We start from the raw sequence: 20,736 nt of genomic DNA, 5'->3' as shown, positions 1-20,736 counted from the left end.
CTATGTATAAGCAATAACATCAATGACAAAAAGGTCCCCTATCTATAACAAGAAGGAGAAAAACCCATACTACTTCAAATATACAAGTTAGGGGGGGGGGTTTCCTAAGTAATTAGGGGCAAGAAATTCCAAAAGGCATCAAAAACTCAGGCCTTCTGTTGCATTTCAATCTGGGTAACAATACCGTGCCATGCAAATTCATGGTGAGTGCATATATATACATAAAGACAGAGTGAAAGCTCATAGACGTACACACCCTTCCTTGCTAAAGTTTCCTAAAGAGTCCACAAAAACAGGAGGGGGATTGTGCGTTAAGTGACTTCTCAGTTTCTTTTGGAGAGGAAAACTCTTTTCATAATTCTCCCCTACTGTTAGGAGAGTCACCTTTTTAAAACCACATATCCTGTACTATTTTATGTTGCTTACTTTTCTGAAATCATAAATGTACGCAATTTTTACGGTAATAATCCAAGCATCTGCCTGTGACATTTGCGCACGTATCAATAAATACTAATCATAACAGAAAATGTCTGATCAGTTCCAAAATAGTTTCACACCTGCATATGGGGGTGGATAAATGCACTGAGTAATGATTCAAGATTCCTAAGTATATAAATCAGTGCCGTACATAAAGGCATTTTGTGATGCATGAACATAAGTCTAAACCTTGCTTCAATATTCAGACGCTGAGAATGATTATATGTTTTTAACATACATTGAATTAATAAATCTGTAATTTAACAGGTTTTCTGATAAAGGTTTGAGTGTTCCTATTGCATAATCTGATAATACTTATTTCAATATCGTTGCAAAGCTGGGCCTATTTTAAGCCTTTTTTTTAAAAAGGGAGAGTGGTGGTGAATAAATATTAAATGGGTTTTGAGCATTTATGTGGGTTTGATACGTTTGTTTGATATTAAGCTTTTCAGATGTTGATATTACTGAATGATGCAATATATAAAAAGCATGGGATAAAATGTAATCTACTGCATTATTAGAAAAAATTAAAGTAGAGGCTATATTTTACAGTGTCGTCTTTCAAATCTAGCCATGCTGTAAACTGATGTTTGCTGTATGCTCCTCCTGATTTGAAATAGATGAAAGAGAATGAACCTTTAATCACCATGGTTCACACTATGATTGAGAACTCGGCGCTAAGACCACAACTGTACCAGCAAGTAAGGTCTTGGATAGTGAATGAAATTGCTTTATCATCTGCGAAAATTTTCCTTAGTGACAGTTTTGGTTGTTCCTCAAATTTATTCATAACATTGGTGTTTCTCTTATTTGCTTTGGAAAACCACAAGTCATCCATGCTTTATAAAATGCTGCAATATCGTTAGCATGGCTTTTGCTGCATTTTTGTTGTTAAGTATTAAATGTACACTTTTGAATAACCTTCTCTGTCTAGACAATTTAATTAGTTGATGTTTTATGCAGGTGTCTAGTAAATTCATAAAACTTCCAATAAGCTTCTAACATTTGTCTTAGCATGATCCTCTGCAATTAGTGTTTAAAGGTGCTTCTTTCTTTTGACCACTACAAAAGCATGTGAGTGGTGTTTACCTGATCATTTCTGGCAATTTTGTTTTGTTCTAGGAAGTGGATTTACAATTTTTTCTTTGCACCTACCAAGGCTTTAGCCACTGAAGAGAGGAAGGATCAAAATTACTTTGATCTGGGGACTGTAAATCCAAACAGCAATGTCTGTTCATAAAGTCACAGCAGAATTAACCGTGCGCACTTGCAGAGTATCTAGTGATGGTTGTAAATGGTAAGATGGAAGAAGAATCAGAAATGTGAATGGAAATATTGTCTGAGAGTTGAGACCTGCGTTAACTTATGAGCATGGCCAATACATATCTGTTGGCACTGCAGCGTCTTAGGGAAACCGAGGCTTAACCGAACAGCTCCTGTCACATCAGGGAATGTTTAAGAAGTTTCTAGCCTCAACTGCAGCAGATGCTGTTCTTGCTTAAATGATCGTAGTATTTTGCAGCAGATGAGGTGTGCAATTCTGGCTACCAGTCGGAAGGGAGTATCTGTCCGCTTTCCTTGCACTTTTATTTATGCCTTAGTGAGCCAAAAAGACATATAAGGGTTGCATAGTTTGAAGGAAAGTGAATGTTCTGCCATGTAAAACAGTGATTTATTAGTGATTAATGTTTTGACATGTTTCTAAAAAATGCTGCAGCCTAATTTCAAAAGTTTCAATTTTTTTGGAAGTCAACTCCATGTTGTAGATAGATTGCAATCCAGAGAAGTTGCAAGAAAAATCTCAGCTCTCCAAAAAAAGTTGGGGTTTGAGTGACTTTGATTTCAGGATCATCCCATTTGTGCTACATGCAAAATAGGAGCTTTAACATGGAACCCGAAGGAACTGTTTGGGAGAGGAATGGGAGAAGTAAGGTGCTCTTAAGCCCTAAATGAAATTGAGTGAGGGTTTTGTTTGGGTTTTGGTTTTTGTTTTGTTTTTAAAGAAGCCCAGCTGTTAAGCTTTTTTGAAAGCAAATCAATTTTCTGTAATAGCATAAGACAAAAAAGTCAACATACATATAATGAACAGAGGTGCTTTGGATGTGTCAGGGTCAACTAGCTCAGCTTCTAATGTTAATGTAGACACATTTGAGGTATAGCTGTGCCTGGGCTAGTCTACCTGCTTATTTAGGGATACCAATACATTCCAGAGCGATGCCTTGACAAAGCTATGCTCTCAGCTATGGTATCACCACACAGCACTGCCTTCATCTCGTAAACATACCTACTGCTTCCTATTTGACACTGAGTTAGCACCTTTTTTTTACATTCTTGTCAAAGAAACAGTGAATTTAACAGGTCATGAAGGTTGAATAACCTTTTGTCATTAGAGATGTGGTCTCTTCAAGTCAGAGAATTAGTGACATGTTGGCAGGCTTGTGCAGAACCCATTTATTGCATAAACTGGAGAATAGCAAGACCTTCTGCTTTCATGGATGAAGTTTCCTGTATGAAATGATGCATGAAATGACTTCCAGGAAAGGATAAAAACACACTCAAAATTTCACTGCCTAAATAGACTTCTAAACTTCAGTAATGCAAAACTAACCTGTTTAAAATTCTGGCAAATCATTTAAATTTTAAACAACAAATATTTTTTTTAATTCAAATAAAACTAATTGGTTTTACCATTCACCTTTCCCACTGAAGTTTTAAAGAAATGTGAACAATTGGGAGAAGCTTCTGTGTAAGCCACTGAAACCCGTTTTGTTGTCAAGATGATGAACTAGCTTCTGATGACTGTAACCATTTCTGCAGGTAGAGAAAAGGATCTTTCTTTGCTTCAGTTCATTCAGTTCAGTTTTATGACTGAACTCGTTTAGACTTCAGCAAAGGAAAGTAAGAAAAGCTTGTATTTAGTTAAAAATGAAGGTGTCTTGCTTCCTGTTTGTTTGCAATGATTAATGGTAAAAGCAATAATAATACTTAATAGGAAAAATAGCTAAAATATATACTATTCCAAATGTATTATTTATAAGACATTTTTGTTTGTGATTTGTTACATCTTCACAATTACTAAAACTGCTTTGACTTACATCAGTCTGCTCTTACAAATATAAGCTAGGACAATGATTTCCTATATAAAGCCAAGAAAAATAGAGGCTTTTTACAGCCTGGACCTATTTCTACCTTGTTTGGGTTGGTTGGTTTTTTTTTTCTTTCTTTCTAATACTAGGTGAGGAGTGTTGATTTTGTTTTCTAAAGCAGTATATGCTGGTTTTTAGAAGTAGAATTATCCTCAGTTCCTCTTACGAGGAGGAGTGTGTGAGTTCCCTAAAGGGTGAAAAATGAAAATCAGTGCAGCAAGTTAACATCCAGGTCTTCGCTTGGAAAATTGTTCTTCATACATCAAACACGTATTAAAATAATCCTTCATTTTTTGCTCCTCTAAGATTAGGGAAATCGTGTTTATGGCATACCACCTTTCTATGATTATGATTATTATTGCAGCTGCATACATTTGAACTGTTGTGCATGTTAGATTTTGAGATTAGTAAGTAGAAATATTTTTCAGGTTTTGTTATGAACATGAGATGATTGTATCTGAGCTAAAAATCTTGTATTTCCAAAATGTTATCTGTTGCATTATGGAAAATTAGAGGAGAACTTGCTTACTGTGGGGTAAATACCCTTTTTCCCTGCTTCTTGATTGTCAGAAGTACCTTAAGGAAGAAAAGGAAAAAAAACAAGCTCTTGGAATTCTGATTTAGCCTTAGCAAAATGTCCTAGATGGTCCTGTTTTAATTTCCTAAGTGCAGTAAATTTGCAGAGATCTTAGTGTGCTCTCAGCGTGTGACTTTTCCTGCCATGTATTTATTGAATCAAAATGGTTAGCAAAATCTGAAATTAGCTTATAAGCTAATAATACTGTCACTTAAATGTTTTTAATACTGACTGCTTAAATAGGTTTAACCCTTCATGTCTCAAGAGAGAGATTTGCCTAATCTGCATTTATTTCTGAAGAAATTTCCCTCTAAGTACATCTTATATTGTGCCCATCATGGTGAATTTATCCACTTCTGTGGTTCATCGGGAATTCATCAGCCTTTGGTGGAGATGCGGACAGTGCAGCAGGACTGTATGCATTATTTCTGACATAAGATGGAGATTCAATTAAGGTCACTTTGCCTTTTCACATGTAAGATACCTGTTTGGCCAAACTGCATATGCAGTTTGTCTTCCAAAAATGGTAAGTTCTGTTCATAGGTATTCAGGGTGCTGCTCCTTAACGTTTGGGAGCTGTGCAGTGTATTTCACTATGTCAGGAGGAATGGACTGTTTTGTATTTGAGTAGGTAAATGTCGAGGAAAAGTGAAATCAGCAGCAAGCCATGTCACTGGTTCAGTAGGTGGCAGTCTTTCTCTGAAATTACTGTCCTGGTAAAGTATTTGTAGGAACGATTTGGTGAGAAATGTGTTTGTTGAACAGGAGGTGAAATACGTTTTGGTAACTAGGTCTTTGGAGCTCTTATAGTGCATTTTCCAGGGTTATGAAGTTGTTTAAACTTGCTTGTAATGTGTAATTGCACTTTGTCTACCGCAATTCCTCTCGTAATTCCAGTGGGATGCAATAGCATTCTGCTCTTCTTGCCTTAAGCTGATTTATAGATGTGCTGTGGAAAGAGAAACTGCTGTTCTGTCAGAGGTGGATTATGTGTTTCGTGGTATTTTTAGAGGTTTTGTGCTAAGTCTACGTATTACGTTGCAGTAATGTTGAAATGAAGTGGCTCTTCAGCGGTACCTGTTGTGGGAAATGAATACCACTGACGAAAGAAAGAAGTTGGCAGCAATTTTAGAAGTGTGATAGGATTTTAATAAGAGGAATTGTCACATGTATAGTGTTCCTTGAAAATGTGAATACTTAAAATATATTTCTTTTAAGAAGTAGGCAGGGATAAGGATGCTGAATTGGCAAGATATTTTAAACTGGACATATAATAAATGTGGCTTTCTTTTAAAAAATAAAAAGGGTGTAAAAAATACTGGCTTGAAAAAATAACATCACATTTTTCCAGGCAAGCTATATAAAATGCTGAGCAGTATCTTGGGAAGATGTATTTCTCTAATAGGGGATAATCTTTCTTTTGTAAAATCTTTCTGTTGTGAAATATAACTAGTTTTCTCCGTAAGTTAAAGACATTTGGCCATGTTTATGAGTTTTTTTAAATATTTCCATTCCTCATTTTTCTGTCATTGTGATAAAATCAACAGTTAAAAAACCCCAACTCTACAACAGTAGGGTTTTAAACAGATGTCTTAATTTTCGTGACATTCATGAGGTGCAAAAGTGCTGTGGCTTTTTTCATATTCCAACACTCATTTTCATAAAACATCCGTTTCAAAGAAAGTTACTGTGTGGTTTTAATACACTCTACATACTTCTAAATTGTCACCAGGTGCATTTGCATGAGGTATGTGGACATAATGTATTGAAATGAAACACTTAAGTGTGGTGAAGATTTACTGTACGTTTGGAATGCTTGTCTGATTAACCCTTCCCTGGTCTTTTTATTTATAAGTGTCCTTTAACAGACTTGTGTTGTTGTAGTCTTTCTTGCACTGTTAAGTCACGATGAACTAATTATGACAGATAAATGAAGGGGAAGCCTCTCAGTGCACAAATCTTCCATTAAATAGAATACACAGGTTGATAGTGTTACCCCAATACTTGCTATATAGGACATTAAGATAGTTACAGTATGTGACAGTGCATTCTAAAATGGGGGGCTACCTCTTTTTCTTTTAAAATATTTTAAAATCTTGTTACTGGTCAGTTCAAAGACTGAAAGAGTTAAGAACTTAATGTAAGGAGCTGTATGAAAGTAGTCTGAGGATACCTTACAAGCCAACTGGCATGAAGAGACAAGTTTACTTAGGTCCAAATATAAAATAGAAGGGCTTCCATTTATGTCACTTCTGATAATACTCTTAGAGTGGGGGAAAACATATGAAAAAGTAGGCAGAAAGGTATTTGATGACACTTAGTGGGTGTATGTCATGAGTGTGTATGTAATGAGTTATTTTACATGTATTTTATTCTGATTTCAGATTCACATCAGAATATCCTCCTTGTGAATACAGTTCTTAGTGGGCCTAGAATGGTTAATTCCAAGTACAATCGTCCCCTGTGTTTAGAATGAATATAAGAAAATGTACATAGCAGTGTGTAACAGCAGCTAGGTGTACGCTGACAGTTTCATCTTCCTACATAATCCATGTTTGATTGAGTTAGTGGTACATCTTTTAAAAGCCAGTTTGCATTAGAAGTTAAGTCAATGCACCTTTCTACTGACAGTCCGCTTGACTTTCCATTTGCTTATCTTCATTAATGTATATTGGCTGAAAATACATTGTTCGATGTGGTATCTTTGACTTTTGAACAAAAGCTGAGTAAAACTCTTACTAAAACTCTTAAGCTGAACAATAGTTTCATTTTCATAGTCTAATTGAGTTGGTTTATGGCAATATTATTCTTCCTTATAGTTAACACAAGAAGAATGTAGGGGTACACTATACAAATATAGAACTGAAGAGCTGGATATTGATGTAAGTCACTTGTATTTCTTCTTCCTTGGAAATGTTGGCATTTGTGTCCTTATTTTGAGAATAACTTCCCCCTTGACTTTTTGGTTTGAAATACACTTCATATCAGTCATTACCAACAAAAATTGCTTTGTGAAATTGAGTGAGGGGCTTTTTATAATAAGCTTCTAACTTGCAGGAATTGTTACATTTTAGGCTGAAATTTCAAGTATTATATCAGTTCGAAGGTTAATTGCTTCCAGAAAGGAATGAATTACTTTAGAAGGGAAAAACTCAGTAGTTGTAGTTCAGCTAGAAGTACGAGAGATGTAATTTCTCGGGAGATGTGACCAAGCCTCCAGAACTGGAATGTGGCATGGGTAGTTATCATTTAGAGTATTGGATTGCTAGTTACTAAAGAACTGAGTGTAAAAATGGAGGTGAAAAATACACACATATAGTCGTACTGTATGTGCATATATATGCATGTGTAGTCATTCTTGCACAATGAAACTAAGAGTAGATGTAATTATTTTAAGGAATATTATTTTAAGAGTAAAAAGAAAGCAGGCATTCACTGTTAGAGTTAAAAAATCAGAGCAGCACGAACTGTATCAAAAAGATTGTTCAAATAGAAAAGTAAACTGTTTCAGATGAGTTAGAGTGCACTGAACAGTTATTTGCTCAACCCAGAGCTGGAGTGGAACTGTTTTAGCCATAGCCAAACCTCAACCAGCGTTTAAAGAGAGCACAGCCTGGATAATAGTACTAGTAACTATTAAAAACTACCGCCTGAAATAAACCATAGAAAAGCCTGTGAAAATATACAATATTCTTTATAATAGCAAACACTATGTAAATTTAAGAAGTCTTTAATACCTATTATTAAGTTGTAAAGATTTAGTTGTAGAATCAGAAATTTATATTTTTTGAGCCCTGCTGTTTCAGGTTATAATAACAAAATGTAAGACTGATGCCTTCACAATTTTAGAATTCATATTTTGTGGTAATAACATTTTATATAGACTCATGTAATGATTTGATCGCTGAAGATGTTGAAGACTTTGATTCCTGAAGATGTTAAGAATTAAATCCTAATTGCAATCATTTTTTGTTATTCTAGGCTAAGCTTAGCCATCTCTGTGAACAAGATAAAGTTGTGCAAGCACTGGAGGAGAAGCTTCAACAGCTTCACAAGGAGAAAGTAGGATAATTATATTTATTACCTAAAGTGGATGTTATTTTACATGCTTATTATCAGAACACAGATAACTGAAATAAAATGAAAATCAGCCCAATGATGCAGAACATTAAAAATAATTCTTTTTATTATAATAGTACACGCTTGAGCAAGCTTTGCTATCAGCAAGTCAGGAGATAGAAATGAATGCAGACAATCCCGCAGCCATACAAAACGTAGTCTTACAGAGAGATGACTTGCAGAATGGACTACTTAGCACTTGTCGAGAAGTATCGCGAGCTACTGCAGTAAGTAGTATGTTCTTGCCAGTAAAACTCATTGAAGTGTTGAATGTTTTCCTTCATGTTCATAATCTTAATTGGGTTGTCTTCGGTTATTTTTCATCATGCTCCAGCAAAACTCAGTTGGCTTGTATTTTTGTCAAAGGCAGCCAGAAAGTGATTTTTTTCACTATATTCATCAAGTAGTCGTTCTTTAATTATTTATTTTTGCGGGGGGCCAGGAACAAGTGCATACTGTCTTAAATTGGTGTGGTAATTTTTATCTTCATAATATGAAAAGTTGATTACAGAAGTAGTAAGTAATGCAAATCAGCTATTTTATGTAATGGCAAAATAGTAGCAAGCACAAACTTTATCAGATAGGTGACTTACGTGAAGCAAAAGCAGCTGCAGAATGAAAAGAAGATTATACTGCCGTGTTCTCTCCTAATAGTAGGTCATTATATTTAAATGATCTTTCAAGTTACACGCTTTAAAAACCTTGAAGAAAAAAAAAGGAAAGGAAGGGAATTGCTATTTGCTGTCCTTTTTCACTTCATGATGGTTTCTACACTGAAATGACAAGGCGTTTTTGCTTATTTACATATATATCCAGAAAGGTATTTCAGTGTCAGATTCCAGTGGTTTGCTGTGGTGACATCGATACGAAGTAAGCCCTGAAATACTTGTTCTAGTCTGGACGTTAGACTATGTTGTAAAAGGAATTGGTTGGACAAGGAAAAGGGAATCAGGAGAAAGGAAATCCTCAGGATATACTTTCCCTCATTGAGTTTTTAATTTATGCTAAATCGAGTATATTGCTTGATGTAAGCTTAAAAAGTGAGATGGTAGGGCTGACCTCAAAGAAGATTTTCTTTTTGCACCTTCTTGCTTTTGGTGTTCATAGTTTCACATGTGTAAAATAATGGTGTATGAGCAGCCCTGGGGTGTTCACTGCTAACCTTACAGGCAGGGCTGGACGGCTTACATTTGTCTTGTGTAACATGTTGCATATACGCACACGTGCTGTGTGCTCACACATATATATTCTCTGCGATAAAACAGACAAATTTGCATCCATTTTTTTTCTGCCTCGATGTAAGGAAAGCTTTCAACCCACATGCCTGCTGACTCTAAAGACAGCTTCTGAAGATTTTGCCCTTGCCTATCCTTTTTGTTTATGAAAAGTCAAAATGCTGTTTGATTTGAATTCCATTCGGTATCATTAGAAAAATGAAAAGCTGTTCAAATACTGCATTCTCTAAAATGCATATTTAGTTATTTATTGCCGATAACTATTTATGCATTACTTCCTGAAGTTTAATGCCACTGAATAAAGAAAAATAAGTACTTTTTTTTTTTACTTGAATTTGCATCTCTAATTCTTTTGTTATATTCCTAGGAACTGGAAAGAGCTTGGAGAGAATATGATAAATTGGAGTATGATGTAACTGTAACAAGGAACCATATGCAGGAGCAACTTGATCGTCTTGGAGAAATTCAGGTGTGGCATAGGTCTTAAAGTACACTTAACTCACTTTCGTTTTCTATGATTTTGTTTAAAAACTGCACAAATGTAAACAAGGGAGATACAAGGTACAAAAAGAAGTTAAAAGTTAGTAAGTTCTGAGACGATCTTCAGCTTTTTTTTTTTTTTTTTTTGGAGCTACAGCACTGTTTTTCCATGTGTCTGGAAGCCTTCTCTTTCTGTTTCAGAGGTTCAAAATGAGGTAGTTTTCTGAGACCTTAATTGACAGTCTGATTATGACAGACTGATTGTGACAGTCATAATAAATCTTCACACAACCCGTTCCATCTAACTCAATATCTTAAAACGTAGTAAAATCATTCTATCAAAACAAGTTATAATAAAAAATATTCTGAGCATTGCTTCAGGTCTTACATATGAAGAATTCTGATGTGTATCTTATTACCTCGCTGTGCTGTGGTGGATTGGACAGTTAGTATTAAGTTCTGAGTGTTTAAGGAGATCTTTCTGTGAGACACACACACGCACACATTACTTGGCATGGGCAGATGGGTGTGGTATGCTGGGAGGCATTAAAGGCTGTTTGCTCCAGGGGCTGATTTTCTATGCAGCTATGAAAAGGAGATTACAGGGAAGCCCAAGAGCTGAGAAATTTGTGTTATGCAGTCCAAAGCATGCATGACCGTGAATGCAAATAGGCCCCTGGTTTTTGTGCTAGTATGCAAATACCATGTTCATCTCCACCTATTTTAGCATTGGAACTGATGATTCCTCTTCTTTTGTTGTATGTAGGTCTCCTGTGCAAAGTTTGCCTGGGTTTTCTTTGGAGACAGTAGATGCAATTCTACTTTTAAGTGGAGTTTGAACTAGCAAATTGCTGTGAAATTAACTGACGTGTTATGAAATTAGTTAATCTTACACCACTTCTTTCTGACAATATTTGAATTTTGCACTTTTATGGGAATGGAGAATGTTTGTCATTCCTGCATTTTATTTTCCTTCATTGGGAAAGTATATGCAGTGTAGTCTAAAGAAAGAAAAAGGGTTTCTGTTTTTTTCAATTGCAATATATTCTGATTTGTTGCCTATATATGCCATTTATTCACTGGCAGACCGAGTCAGCAGGGATACAGCGTGCTCAGATTCAGAAGGAACTGTGGAGAATTCAAGATGTCATGGAGGGTTTAAGTAAACATAAACAGCAAAGAAGCTCTTCAGAGGCAGGTAAACTGGTCGTTTTTTTTCTCATAGGAAGTGAGATTCGATCATAGACATTTTTAAAGGATAAGCTCCATAGCTGCCTTTGTATGTTTGCAAAAATGGTACAAGTGCTGAGAAAAGAAGAATGCAATCACCTATTTTAAGTAGATGCTTTGTGTATTTGTATGATAGCAACAGGTTATAGGTCATACTTTAAAAGCTGTTTATTTGAAACAATTTTTCTTTTTCTTTCTACATCTTTTCTCCTCCCCCCAAACAGGTATCATGGGATCAAGGACATTTTCATCTATTAAATATAAAAATGAGGTATGGTTTTAGTATATTTACCATTTTAGCATCATTGAATTATACCTATGATAAAGATGACCGTTATTATTATTGTTTTAAGGTGTCTGAAGCATGTGTTCAGTATGTTTCTGTGAAAATATTGCTTTATGAATTAGTTTTAGAGACTGATATCAGCACTCATCATTCTAACACTTCCATTTGTTCTGTGTCTTTGCACTCTTACTGGTATGTTTCTCTTCTCCATTTCTCACCTTTTCCTCTCCCTAGGCTCTTACCCTAGAAATATAAACACTGATTTATGGATTTATTTTCTACCCACCACACTTTTCATGGGAAGAAATACATTGCTTTGTGTGTCTATTACATATTAAGCCTGGTTCTCAGATACCCAGAGCACCCACAAGAACCGCGGAAACTGTGGGAGCTCCCAAATGTTCAATTCCTCTGAAAATCTGGCTAGAAGTTACAGTTTTAAAGGGACGTTGTCATGGATATGTAAATTGCATGCAATATACATCTGGCTTACAGAACTGACAGAAAAGTCTTATTGATGTAAAAATCTTTGAAAATGAATTGAATTTTTAAAAGGATGATTGATGTAGAACTCCAATACAAAGTGCAGGTTTTAACTGAAAATCGTGATCAGCTGAATAATGAAACTATTGAACTATTTCAATCTAGGCAGTAAAAAAGGGGGGAAAAAGGGGAAAAATCACAAAAGAAAATAAAACTGTATTGGCCTTTTTTTTGTGTGTGTGTGTGACATTGTCCCTTTAATTCCAAAATCTATAGCTGGTATAGCTATGGTAATATATTTTTCTTTTGAAGTTATAAGTAAATGTAACAGGTGTGCACATCTAAATAAGGTGACTATTCTACAATCTTTAGGAAGAGGAAGTAGTCCCACCTCGTCCTCCACTCCCTCGGTCCTATGACTTTACAGAGCATCCTCCCATAATCCCCTCTCTGCCCAGTGATAGCAGCTCCTTGCTCTGTTATAGCAGGGGCCCAGTACATCTGCCAGAAGAAAAGAAGATTCACCAAGTTCAAGGATATCAGAGAAATGGATCTTACTGTGTAAGTGGCTTAAACTGCCACATCGTTCTTGAAGCATCCCCCTTCCTTTGCACAGTCACAATTTTTGTTTTGTCATCTGGCTACAAACATACATTGTGTTATGTTTTTACTTTTGTTTACTTAGTTTTATTTATAGCTCCATCATTTGCTTTTCACATTTTCTTGTCACGTATTCTGCGTATATATAAAATGTCTTAAGACTTAAATGCTTGTATGTGAGTAAATTTCAGAAAATTAGTCAGTTCTTAAAAATTACACAAGTTCTTATAAAACTCTAGGCTCAGAATGACTTTTTTTTTTTTTCCGAAGCCTTACACAGATTTGTTTCCTGAAGATCATTTAAAAAAAAAGAAAACCTCCACATTTTTACCACAACTTTTTTCTGTAATTTCTGGAAGTGGCAAGTGTTGTGACTCAAATGAACTACAAAGAAATACTGCTGCGATAGCACTTGAACAGAGAAACGCTGTCTTAAAGTGAGAATAGAGCCATCACAAAATAACTGGTTTGAGTCTTAAGACATAACTGCTTGTACAAAAATGCCTGTTTATTTACCTCGTAACTTGTTGTTCCTCAGGGTCCTGATTATAGGCTTTATAAGAGCGAACCAGAGTTAACTACAGTAGCAGAAGTGGATGAGTCTAATGGCGAGGAAAAAACAGAACAAATTTCAGAATCAGAATCTTCTGCTAAAGGTTTGTCCCTAGCCAGGGTGTTTACATCTTTCGGCCTTTTTCACAAGGAGTACAAAGCTTTAACTGTGTTATAGAAGCTATATCATCTTTTGCATTCTTGTAGCCTGTCCATTTCTTAATGTGGTGAAACAGCTTCCATGATAAAATAATGATTTAATTATATGACAAAAAAGATTTCAGTCAATTACACCGCAGAAAAATCAAACATTACACTCACCAACAACCCTGAAATCCTTATTGACACCATGTCTAATCACATCACTCACATTCCCCACACACCATTCCCTTGAACAATTACCCTTTTTATGTTTTTGCCCTTGAACAATTATTCAGTTTTTGAATCCAGCTCCCAATGTTATGTCACTGGAACGTCCAGAAAGGCAGCACCACAGTATTTTCAGGCTCTCATAAGGCAGGAAAACAATGTCTTTTTTTTTTTTTTAATCTTGTAATTGTTGAATTGCCTTCTGTCCCCTGATATAATAGGAATAATGATCATGACCTTGGAGTGTACAGACAAAAAGGGTCTTTGCAATTTCTAAATGCTTTAGATTCTTCTCTTCATCTAGCTTCCATAGAAGCTACTAATTGCTTGGTAGAGTCTTTTACCAGGAAGTGCTTCTCCATTCTGTTTGTTAAAACACATAGGATGGTTTGTTAAAGTTGACTTCAGGAAAAGCAGCTTGAGCACCTCCCAAAAACCGTATCAAGAGCTTTCAGAGAAAGTAACTAACCCATTTTTTAACTATAACAGATGATGTTTCCAGTGCCAGCAAGATTACTGCCTTATGTTCTGGTAGTCTGAGTAAGCATGTGCATAGCGGGCTGGTGCAACAGTGCAACATTTGACCAAGAACTATGATCATATAAAGATACTATTTTTACCATAACGGTAATGAAGGTTTTTTTAGACTGAGTTTAGCATACAGTTTGGATATAAACAGTGTGAATGGCCCTATGATATATGATATAGTTAAGCTTGCACTTACCAGACAATTAGTCAATTCAGATTCAGTAACGTATTTGCTGAGGTATAATGTTCACTTAAGAGATACTAAATTTCTTTAACTTGATGGTGAAAAATGCAAGGCTTAGCCTGAAATTTGCTGATCTTCAACGACCAAATTGAAGAAGTTGCCTTTCTGACAACATGCCTAGGTTTTATTGGCCTGTGGTGTTCCAGATTATTTATAGTAACATATGACAAGAGGGAAAGTAATTATCAAGACAATTTAAGAAAGCCTACACTGACTATATAAAGCAAACCACTACTTTTTGAGCACCCTTCTGTAAAGACAGAAGTAATTTTATTATGTTCATTTGTAGGAAAACAGTCCTCAGTAAGGGAAAGCAATAATGAAAATAGCTTGCTCTGAGGCATCCTGGGGACACTGCAGCACAGTTGAAGTCATGGAGGTGAGCTAGGAGCTCCTGAGGAGTCAGGAGCCAACAGGGATACACTGGGGAAATTCCTCAAGGGTGTTAAGGGGAGTTCCTCTAAGAGGTAACAGCCCAGCTGAAGTGCCTTTACACCAATGCACACAGCATGGGCAACAAACGAGGAGTTGGAAGCCACTGTGCTGCTAGAAAGCTACAACCTAGTTGCTGTTACAGAAGCTTGGTGGGATGAATTCCATGACTGGATTGTAGCTATCAATGGTTACAGGCTGTTCAGAAGCGACTGGTGAAGAAAGAAGAGTGGAGGCATTGTCCTCCATATCAAGGAATGAATAGAGTGTGAAGATCTGTCTCTGAAAAATAGCCATGAGCGGGTCGAAAGCTTATGGGTAATAATTAGAGACTGAGGCAACAAAGGGAACCTTGTGCTTGGTCTACTACAGGCCACCTGATCAGAGGAGCCTATTGAAGCCTTTTTACTCCAGCTACAAGAGGCTTTACAGTTGCAGGCTCTTGTCCTGCTTGTGTGACTTTAACCACCCCAACATCTGCTGTAAAAGTGTCACAGCAAGCTGCGGGTAATCCAGGAGACTCCTGGAGTACATTGACGATAACTTCTTAAGCCAGGGAATAGATGGCCCTACCAGAGGGGATGAAATACTAGACCTGATGATCACCAATGCAAGTGAGCTCATTGCTGATGTCAGGACTGGAGGCAGCCTGGGCTGCAGTGAGCACTGGTGGAGTTCACAGTCCTGAGGGATGTGAGTCAGGCCAAGAGTAGAGTCAGGACCCTGAATTTTAGGAAAGGAAACTTGCAGCTGTTCGAGGAGTTCATAGGACTGTAGGAGGTCTGTAGGATCTGCTAGAAAATGGCCCTTGGGGACAAGGAAGAAGAACAGAGCTGGCAGATCTTTGAGGATGCTTTCCATAGAGAGCAAGAGCTGTCGATCCCCAGGTGTAAGAAATCAGACAAGGAAGGGAAGAGACCAGCATGGCTGAGTCAAGACCTGCTGGTCAAACTAAAGGGCAAGAAGGAACTGCACAGGCAGTGGGAAATGTTGCATCCAATTTTTAAAAGGGTAGGAAGGAGGACATCATGGCAGTCAGGTGACATCCCTGGTGACTGGAAGAAGGGAAGCATTGCACCCATTTTTACCAAGGGTACTAAGGAGGTCCCAGGTAACTATCGACCTGTCAGCCTCACCTCTGTGCATGGTAAGATCATGGAACAAATCCTCCTAAAAGCTATTTGTCAAGAGTTAGAGCTGGGCCAGCCACTGTACGAATGACAGATGCTCTCTATTAACCCCTCTTCCTTTCCAAAGAGAAGGCAATCAGGGAGAGAGACTTATGCGTTGGAAACCTGAAACTGCTGTAATGAAAATAATAACAATAAAATGAAATATATACAAATATATACAAAACCAATACTGAATCCAACCCTCCCATGGCAATCATGTCATTGTCACTGCTGATGCTGTGGGCAGGCACTGGGCAAGTCCCGGATGACTCAGTAGCGTATGGGATCTAGATGCAGAAGCTGGATTCCAGAACTGGATTCAGAAATGCACAGGTTGGGATTGAAGGCAGAACAGACAGAGTCCACCTCAGATACTGGCCATTGAAGAGGAGAGCTTGACCCTTGTGATCCCTCAGCTTTATCCCGAATATGATGTCTATAGGATGGAACACCTTGTTGGTCAGTTTAGGGTCACCTGTCCTGTCTGCTCCTCTCCGCAGCTGCAGCCATTAAATTACTGCACCTGCAATGTGGTACACAGGATGTAGCAGTGACCTTGGTCTGCACAGGAGCAAGTGTAAGCAAGAGCCTTTCTGCACACCAGTCCCTGGTGGTAACTGTAAATATCAAGCTCTGTCACTTCTCGAAGCGGACACGTCTGCAAAAATACATTGTTAACTTCAGAAAATGCCATTACTTAGAATAGGCTGAGCTGAAAAGTAAAATCACTAACCAGAGTGAGTTCTGTTCTAACTCAAACTAGGACACTATGCGAAGGCACAGGGAGGTGATTTGAGACAACCAGCATAGCTTCACCAAGGGCAAGTCCTGCCTGACCAGCTAACCTTGTGGCCATCTATGATGAAGTGACTACATCAGTGCCCAGGGGAAGAGCTATGGATATCAGTTCTATCTGGACTTCTGTAAAGCCATTGACACAGTCCCCAGCAACATCCTTCTCTCTAAATTGGAGAGATACAGATTTGATGAGTTGACTGTTCAGTGGATAAGGTATTGGTTACATGGTCACATCCAGAGGATAGTGGTCAATAGCCTGATGTCCAAATGGAGATCAGTGACAAGTGATGTCCTTCGGGGGTCCATACTATGTCCAGTAATGTTTAAGATCTTCATCAATGACATAGACAGCAGAATCAGGTGCACCTTCAGCAAGTTTGCAGATGACACCAAGCTGAGTGGTGCAGTTGATATGCCAGAGGGACAGGATGCCATCCAGAGGGACCTGAATGAATGAAGCTGGAGAAGCGTGGGCCCACTTCATGTGGGTGTGAACTTCATGAGGTTCAACAAGGCCAAGTGCAAGGTGCTGCACCTGGGTCAGGGAAATCCTCGGTATCAATACAGACTGGGGGAGAATGGATTGAGAGCAGCCCTGTGGAGAAGAGCTTGATGGAACTTATAATAACAATCCCTATCCAGCAGGAGAAATATAATTATACCTAGTTGTTTGGGTATTTTTTTTTTTACAGTGTGTTTGCTATTACAATTATATGCTGTTTCAACAAACATTTTTTTCCTATGTTAACAGTTCATAAGCTGAGAAGGAAACAAACTCAAAAGCAGCTCATCTCATTCTTCTTTCTTGCTGTTTTAAGAAGTCACGCTTAAAGTGATCTCCTGTTGAGAGTGGTTCTAAAAGTCAGAAAATTTCAAAGGAAATTTTAAAATACTTTTCTAGTTTGTTGTGCACATTACTGTATTAGACATTTTCCAAGTTGGCCGTTTCCCTCTCTTTTCAAACATTAACAGTCAAAGAGAAATGTTTTAATGGGACTGTGTAAAGTAACCCTTACAGCTGTCTGCAAGCAGAATATTTGTGACCTGAGTGGTACACAAAGGTGACACAAAAGGAAAATGGACTTCTGCTGTGTTTTATCCATTTTTTGTCTAAAGGAGACCCAAACTGTTGCTTTATAGTTTTTGTTGGATGGTTTTGTCAGCCTATCAAACAATATAGAGAAAGACCTGAGCCTTCACTGTCAATATATCCTTCAAAATCTGGCAAACCTCAGGAAAAACCAGGAGAAATAATTAGGCTATCAATGAAGACATTATTTTTTAGTCAAAATTAGCAAGGAAACTACTTTTTACAGCAACAATGGTAATATGGTTACCAGAGTATACATAGTGGACATCAGGACACCGAATATCCTCTACTCCTGACCAGACAGAGGCTGGCTGCTGCAGTTCCCAGTCCCCAAGTACAGCAAGCTGCAAGGCTGAGGACATAGCCCTGCTATGCACAAGCACAGCCACAGCTAACCACAAAGATAACACAAGCAGGTTTGAGACTGATACTGGTACAGGCACCGCACAAACAAGACCAGCACTTGCACAAAAGTGGAACAACTCGTGATGAACACACAGCATGATCCTGTTCTCACTCGCCAGCTAACCAGGATCAAAGTGTGCTAGCTGATCTCAACACATATAGACGTAAGCACATGTGCACACACACAAATGAGCCTCTCCAAGATCTGGCCAGACCTGTGATATCTTCATCCATCAACTCTCAGTACCTCTGGCTTCTCCAGTATCTGAATCCTCCTCTTAAGGTCTCTTGGGCAGCTGACTCTCACACCTTGTATCCTGCTTGACATCTAGTTTTGTCTTAAGTTCATTAACAACTCGCAGACAGACGGTTCCCCCTGGTAGCAGGTCCAGATCTGTGGTCCCTCCAGTAGCCCACCCACAGGCCTGCAGTCTTTCCCATCTTTGGTCCCTAGGCAAGCTTGGCTGTAACTGGAAGCACTGATACAGCTACCTAGGCACTCTGCTGGCCACGCAAATGCCATTCCACGAAACGTCCCTAGTATGGCCATCCAATTAGCTGTGAAGTTTGGCCATCTTTCACGTAGTTCCCCCTTAACCATCTGTGAAATCTAGCCATTCCACACAGCACTATCTAACTTTTGTTTGTTTCTCCCAGACAGAATTTTTATGTTTGTATTTCTATGTCCAGCAGTTTCTCCTGATGTTCTGTAGTTTCCCATGTTCTGTTCAGTTAGTGAAACCTGAGGCCAGCAGCTAGTCATCTGCCAGCATAACTTAACAGACATGATGGTTATGCATTAAGATCTTTGCTGTCTTTTGAAGAATATTTTCCAAGGCTCACAACATGTATTTTCTAGAAAAAAAATAAACTGTTTTGGCAGTGTTTCATATAGCACTTAGTATATTGCTTTACTGTTTCACAGGCTCTCATTTTCCTGTGGGAGTTGTACCACCCAGAACCAAATCACCAACACCAGAGTCTTCGACAATAGCATCCTATGTCACTTTGAGGAAGAATAAGAAGATAGATCTAAGAACGGTACTTAAAAATAGCCTTTTTTTGAGCATTGATGGATAGTGATATGTTCATTTCTAAGTTTAATTGCTGTAGGTACTTCAAAAGTTGTAAATATATTTTTACTTTTCTGTTTATAAAATTCACTGTTATAAAAATATACTAGGTTAATGGAGGCAGCCGTAGAAAGAATGACAAAATTACAAAGGTTGTGTATGTTAAACTGCATGGAGATTTCACTACATTCAAACCGGGCAAAAACTAAATGGTAATGATAAATCTACTAAGCTACTGAAGTGCACACTTGAGTTGAAAGTACAGGAAGCACCTTGGATTAAAACTGTTGAAGGACTTGTATTTAGCTTCTGGGGCAACTCAACTGCACTTGTATAATAAATACTGGTTTTATTTATTTTAGTCCTGAAATTATTTGGGGAAAAAAATTAAAGCAGCCAGAAAATGATACAGTAAGCAATATGTGGGTAATAAGCCTAGAATTTAATATTGGAGAGTCCTGTAGCCTCTGAGTTGAAGACAGAAGTTTACAGGTAGTTCAGGCAAAAGGGGGGAAAAGTTTTGCCAGAGTTGTACCATGAATAGAAGAGAAGTTGTAGGAAGAACAGGAGAGGAGAGAGAAACTCACCAGATGTTGACTGGAGAAAGAATATCATTTTTCAGAAGTGAAATCAGTTACAATGAATTTACTGAACGCAGTTGATAAGGCAGAATTTTTTTTCTGTAATAAAAAGTACGGAAGTATCTGGAGATCAGTGAATTTCAAGAACAGGGTAGGTAAAGTGATCATTGTTATTTTAGGAATAATATAATGCTTAGAATTAGAGATTTTTACATGGTGATAAATTCATAGAACCATTTAAGTTAGAAAAGTTGTTTATCATCAAGACTAACCACAAACCTTATACTGCCAAGTCCACCACTAAACCATGTCCCTAAGTGCCACATCTACACAAGTCACGAGGGATGGTGACTCCACTGCTTTCCAGGGCACTCTGTTCCAGTGCTTGACAATCCTTTCAGTGAAGATACATTTCCTAGTATCTAATCTATATATCCTCTGGTACAACTTGAGGTCATTTCAGTTTGTTTCAGCGTACATTTGCCATTAAATGATGGCCAGCAGTAGTTTTTCTTGAAATAAAAGGCAGAAATCACTATTAGATCAATTGGTATAAATGTCCTGGGTCATTAAATTTTGATTATGTTTCTGTCTCAGTCAAGTGACTTGTGTTTGCCTGTCGTACAATGTCTGGTAAATTGTTTCAACTTGATAGGAGGGCTTTGAGAGTGCATCTACCCATGCTCTTAATGTTTATCATTCGTGGTGATAATGTCACTATTCCAAAAAAGCAAATTATTCCTTTTATTTTGAATTTCAGTGTTCATTTATTAATAATTGGTTCTTGTACTTTCTTCTTATACATCGATCTTCACTTGCCCACTATTTTTATTTATTTTATTTTTATTTTAGTAAATCA

General features: G+C 37.5%; 1 protein-coding gene across 1 annotated transcript in view; it reads left to right on the top strand.

Moving 5' to 3' along the window:
- Nucleotides 1-20,736, top strand: part of PLEKHA5 (pleckstrin homology domain containing, family A member 5) — a 158,325-nt gene that overhangs the window by 129,807 nt on the left and 7,782 nt on the right. The window contains exons 11-18 of the mRNA XM_010137880.1: nucleotides 7,020-7,082; nucleotides 8,182-8,262; nucleotides 8,397-8,546; nucleotides 9,922-10,023; nucleotides 11,121-11,232; nucleotides 11,489-11,535; nucleotides 13,172-13,289; nucleotides 19,149-19,264. Coding sequence (XP_010136182.1) covers nucleotides 7,020-7,082; nucleotides 8,182-8,262; nucleotides 8,397-8,546; nucleotides 9,922-10,023; nucleotides 11,121-11,232; nucleotides 11,489-11,535; nucleotides 13,172-13,289; nucleotides 19,149-19,264 — 789 coding nt within the window. The remainder of the gene's footprint in view (nucleotides 1-7,019; nucleotides 7,083-8,181; nucleotides 8,263-8,396; nucleotides 8,547-9,921; nucleotides 10,024-11,120; nucleotides 11,233-11,488; nucleotides 11,536-13,171; nucleotides 13,290-19,148; nucleotides 19,265-20,736) is intronic.

Source organism: Buceros rhinoceros, unplaced genomic scaffold, assembly GCF_000710305.1.
Source record: "Buceros rhinoceros silvestris isolate BGI_N320 unplaced genomic scaffold, ASM71030v1 scaffold1006, whole genome shotgun sequence".
Lineage (NCBI taxonomy): Eukaryota > Metazoa > Chordata > Aves > Bucerotiformes > Bucerotidae > Buceros > Buceros rhinoceros.
The sequence above is the reverse complement of the archived record's forward strand: the minus strand, read 5'-3'. Positions and strand labels throughout refer to the sequence as shown.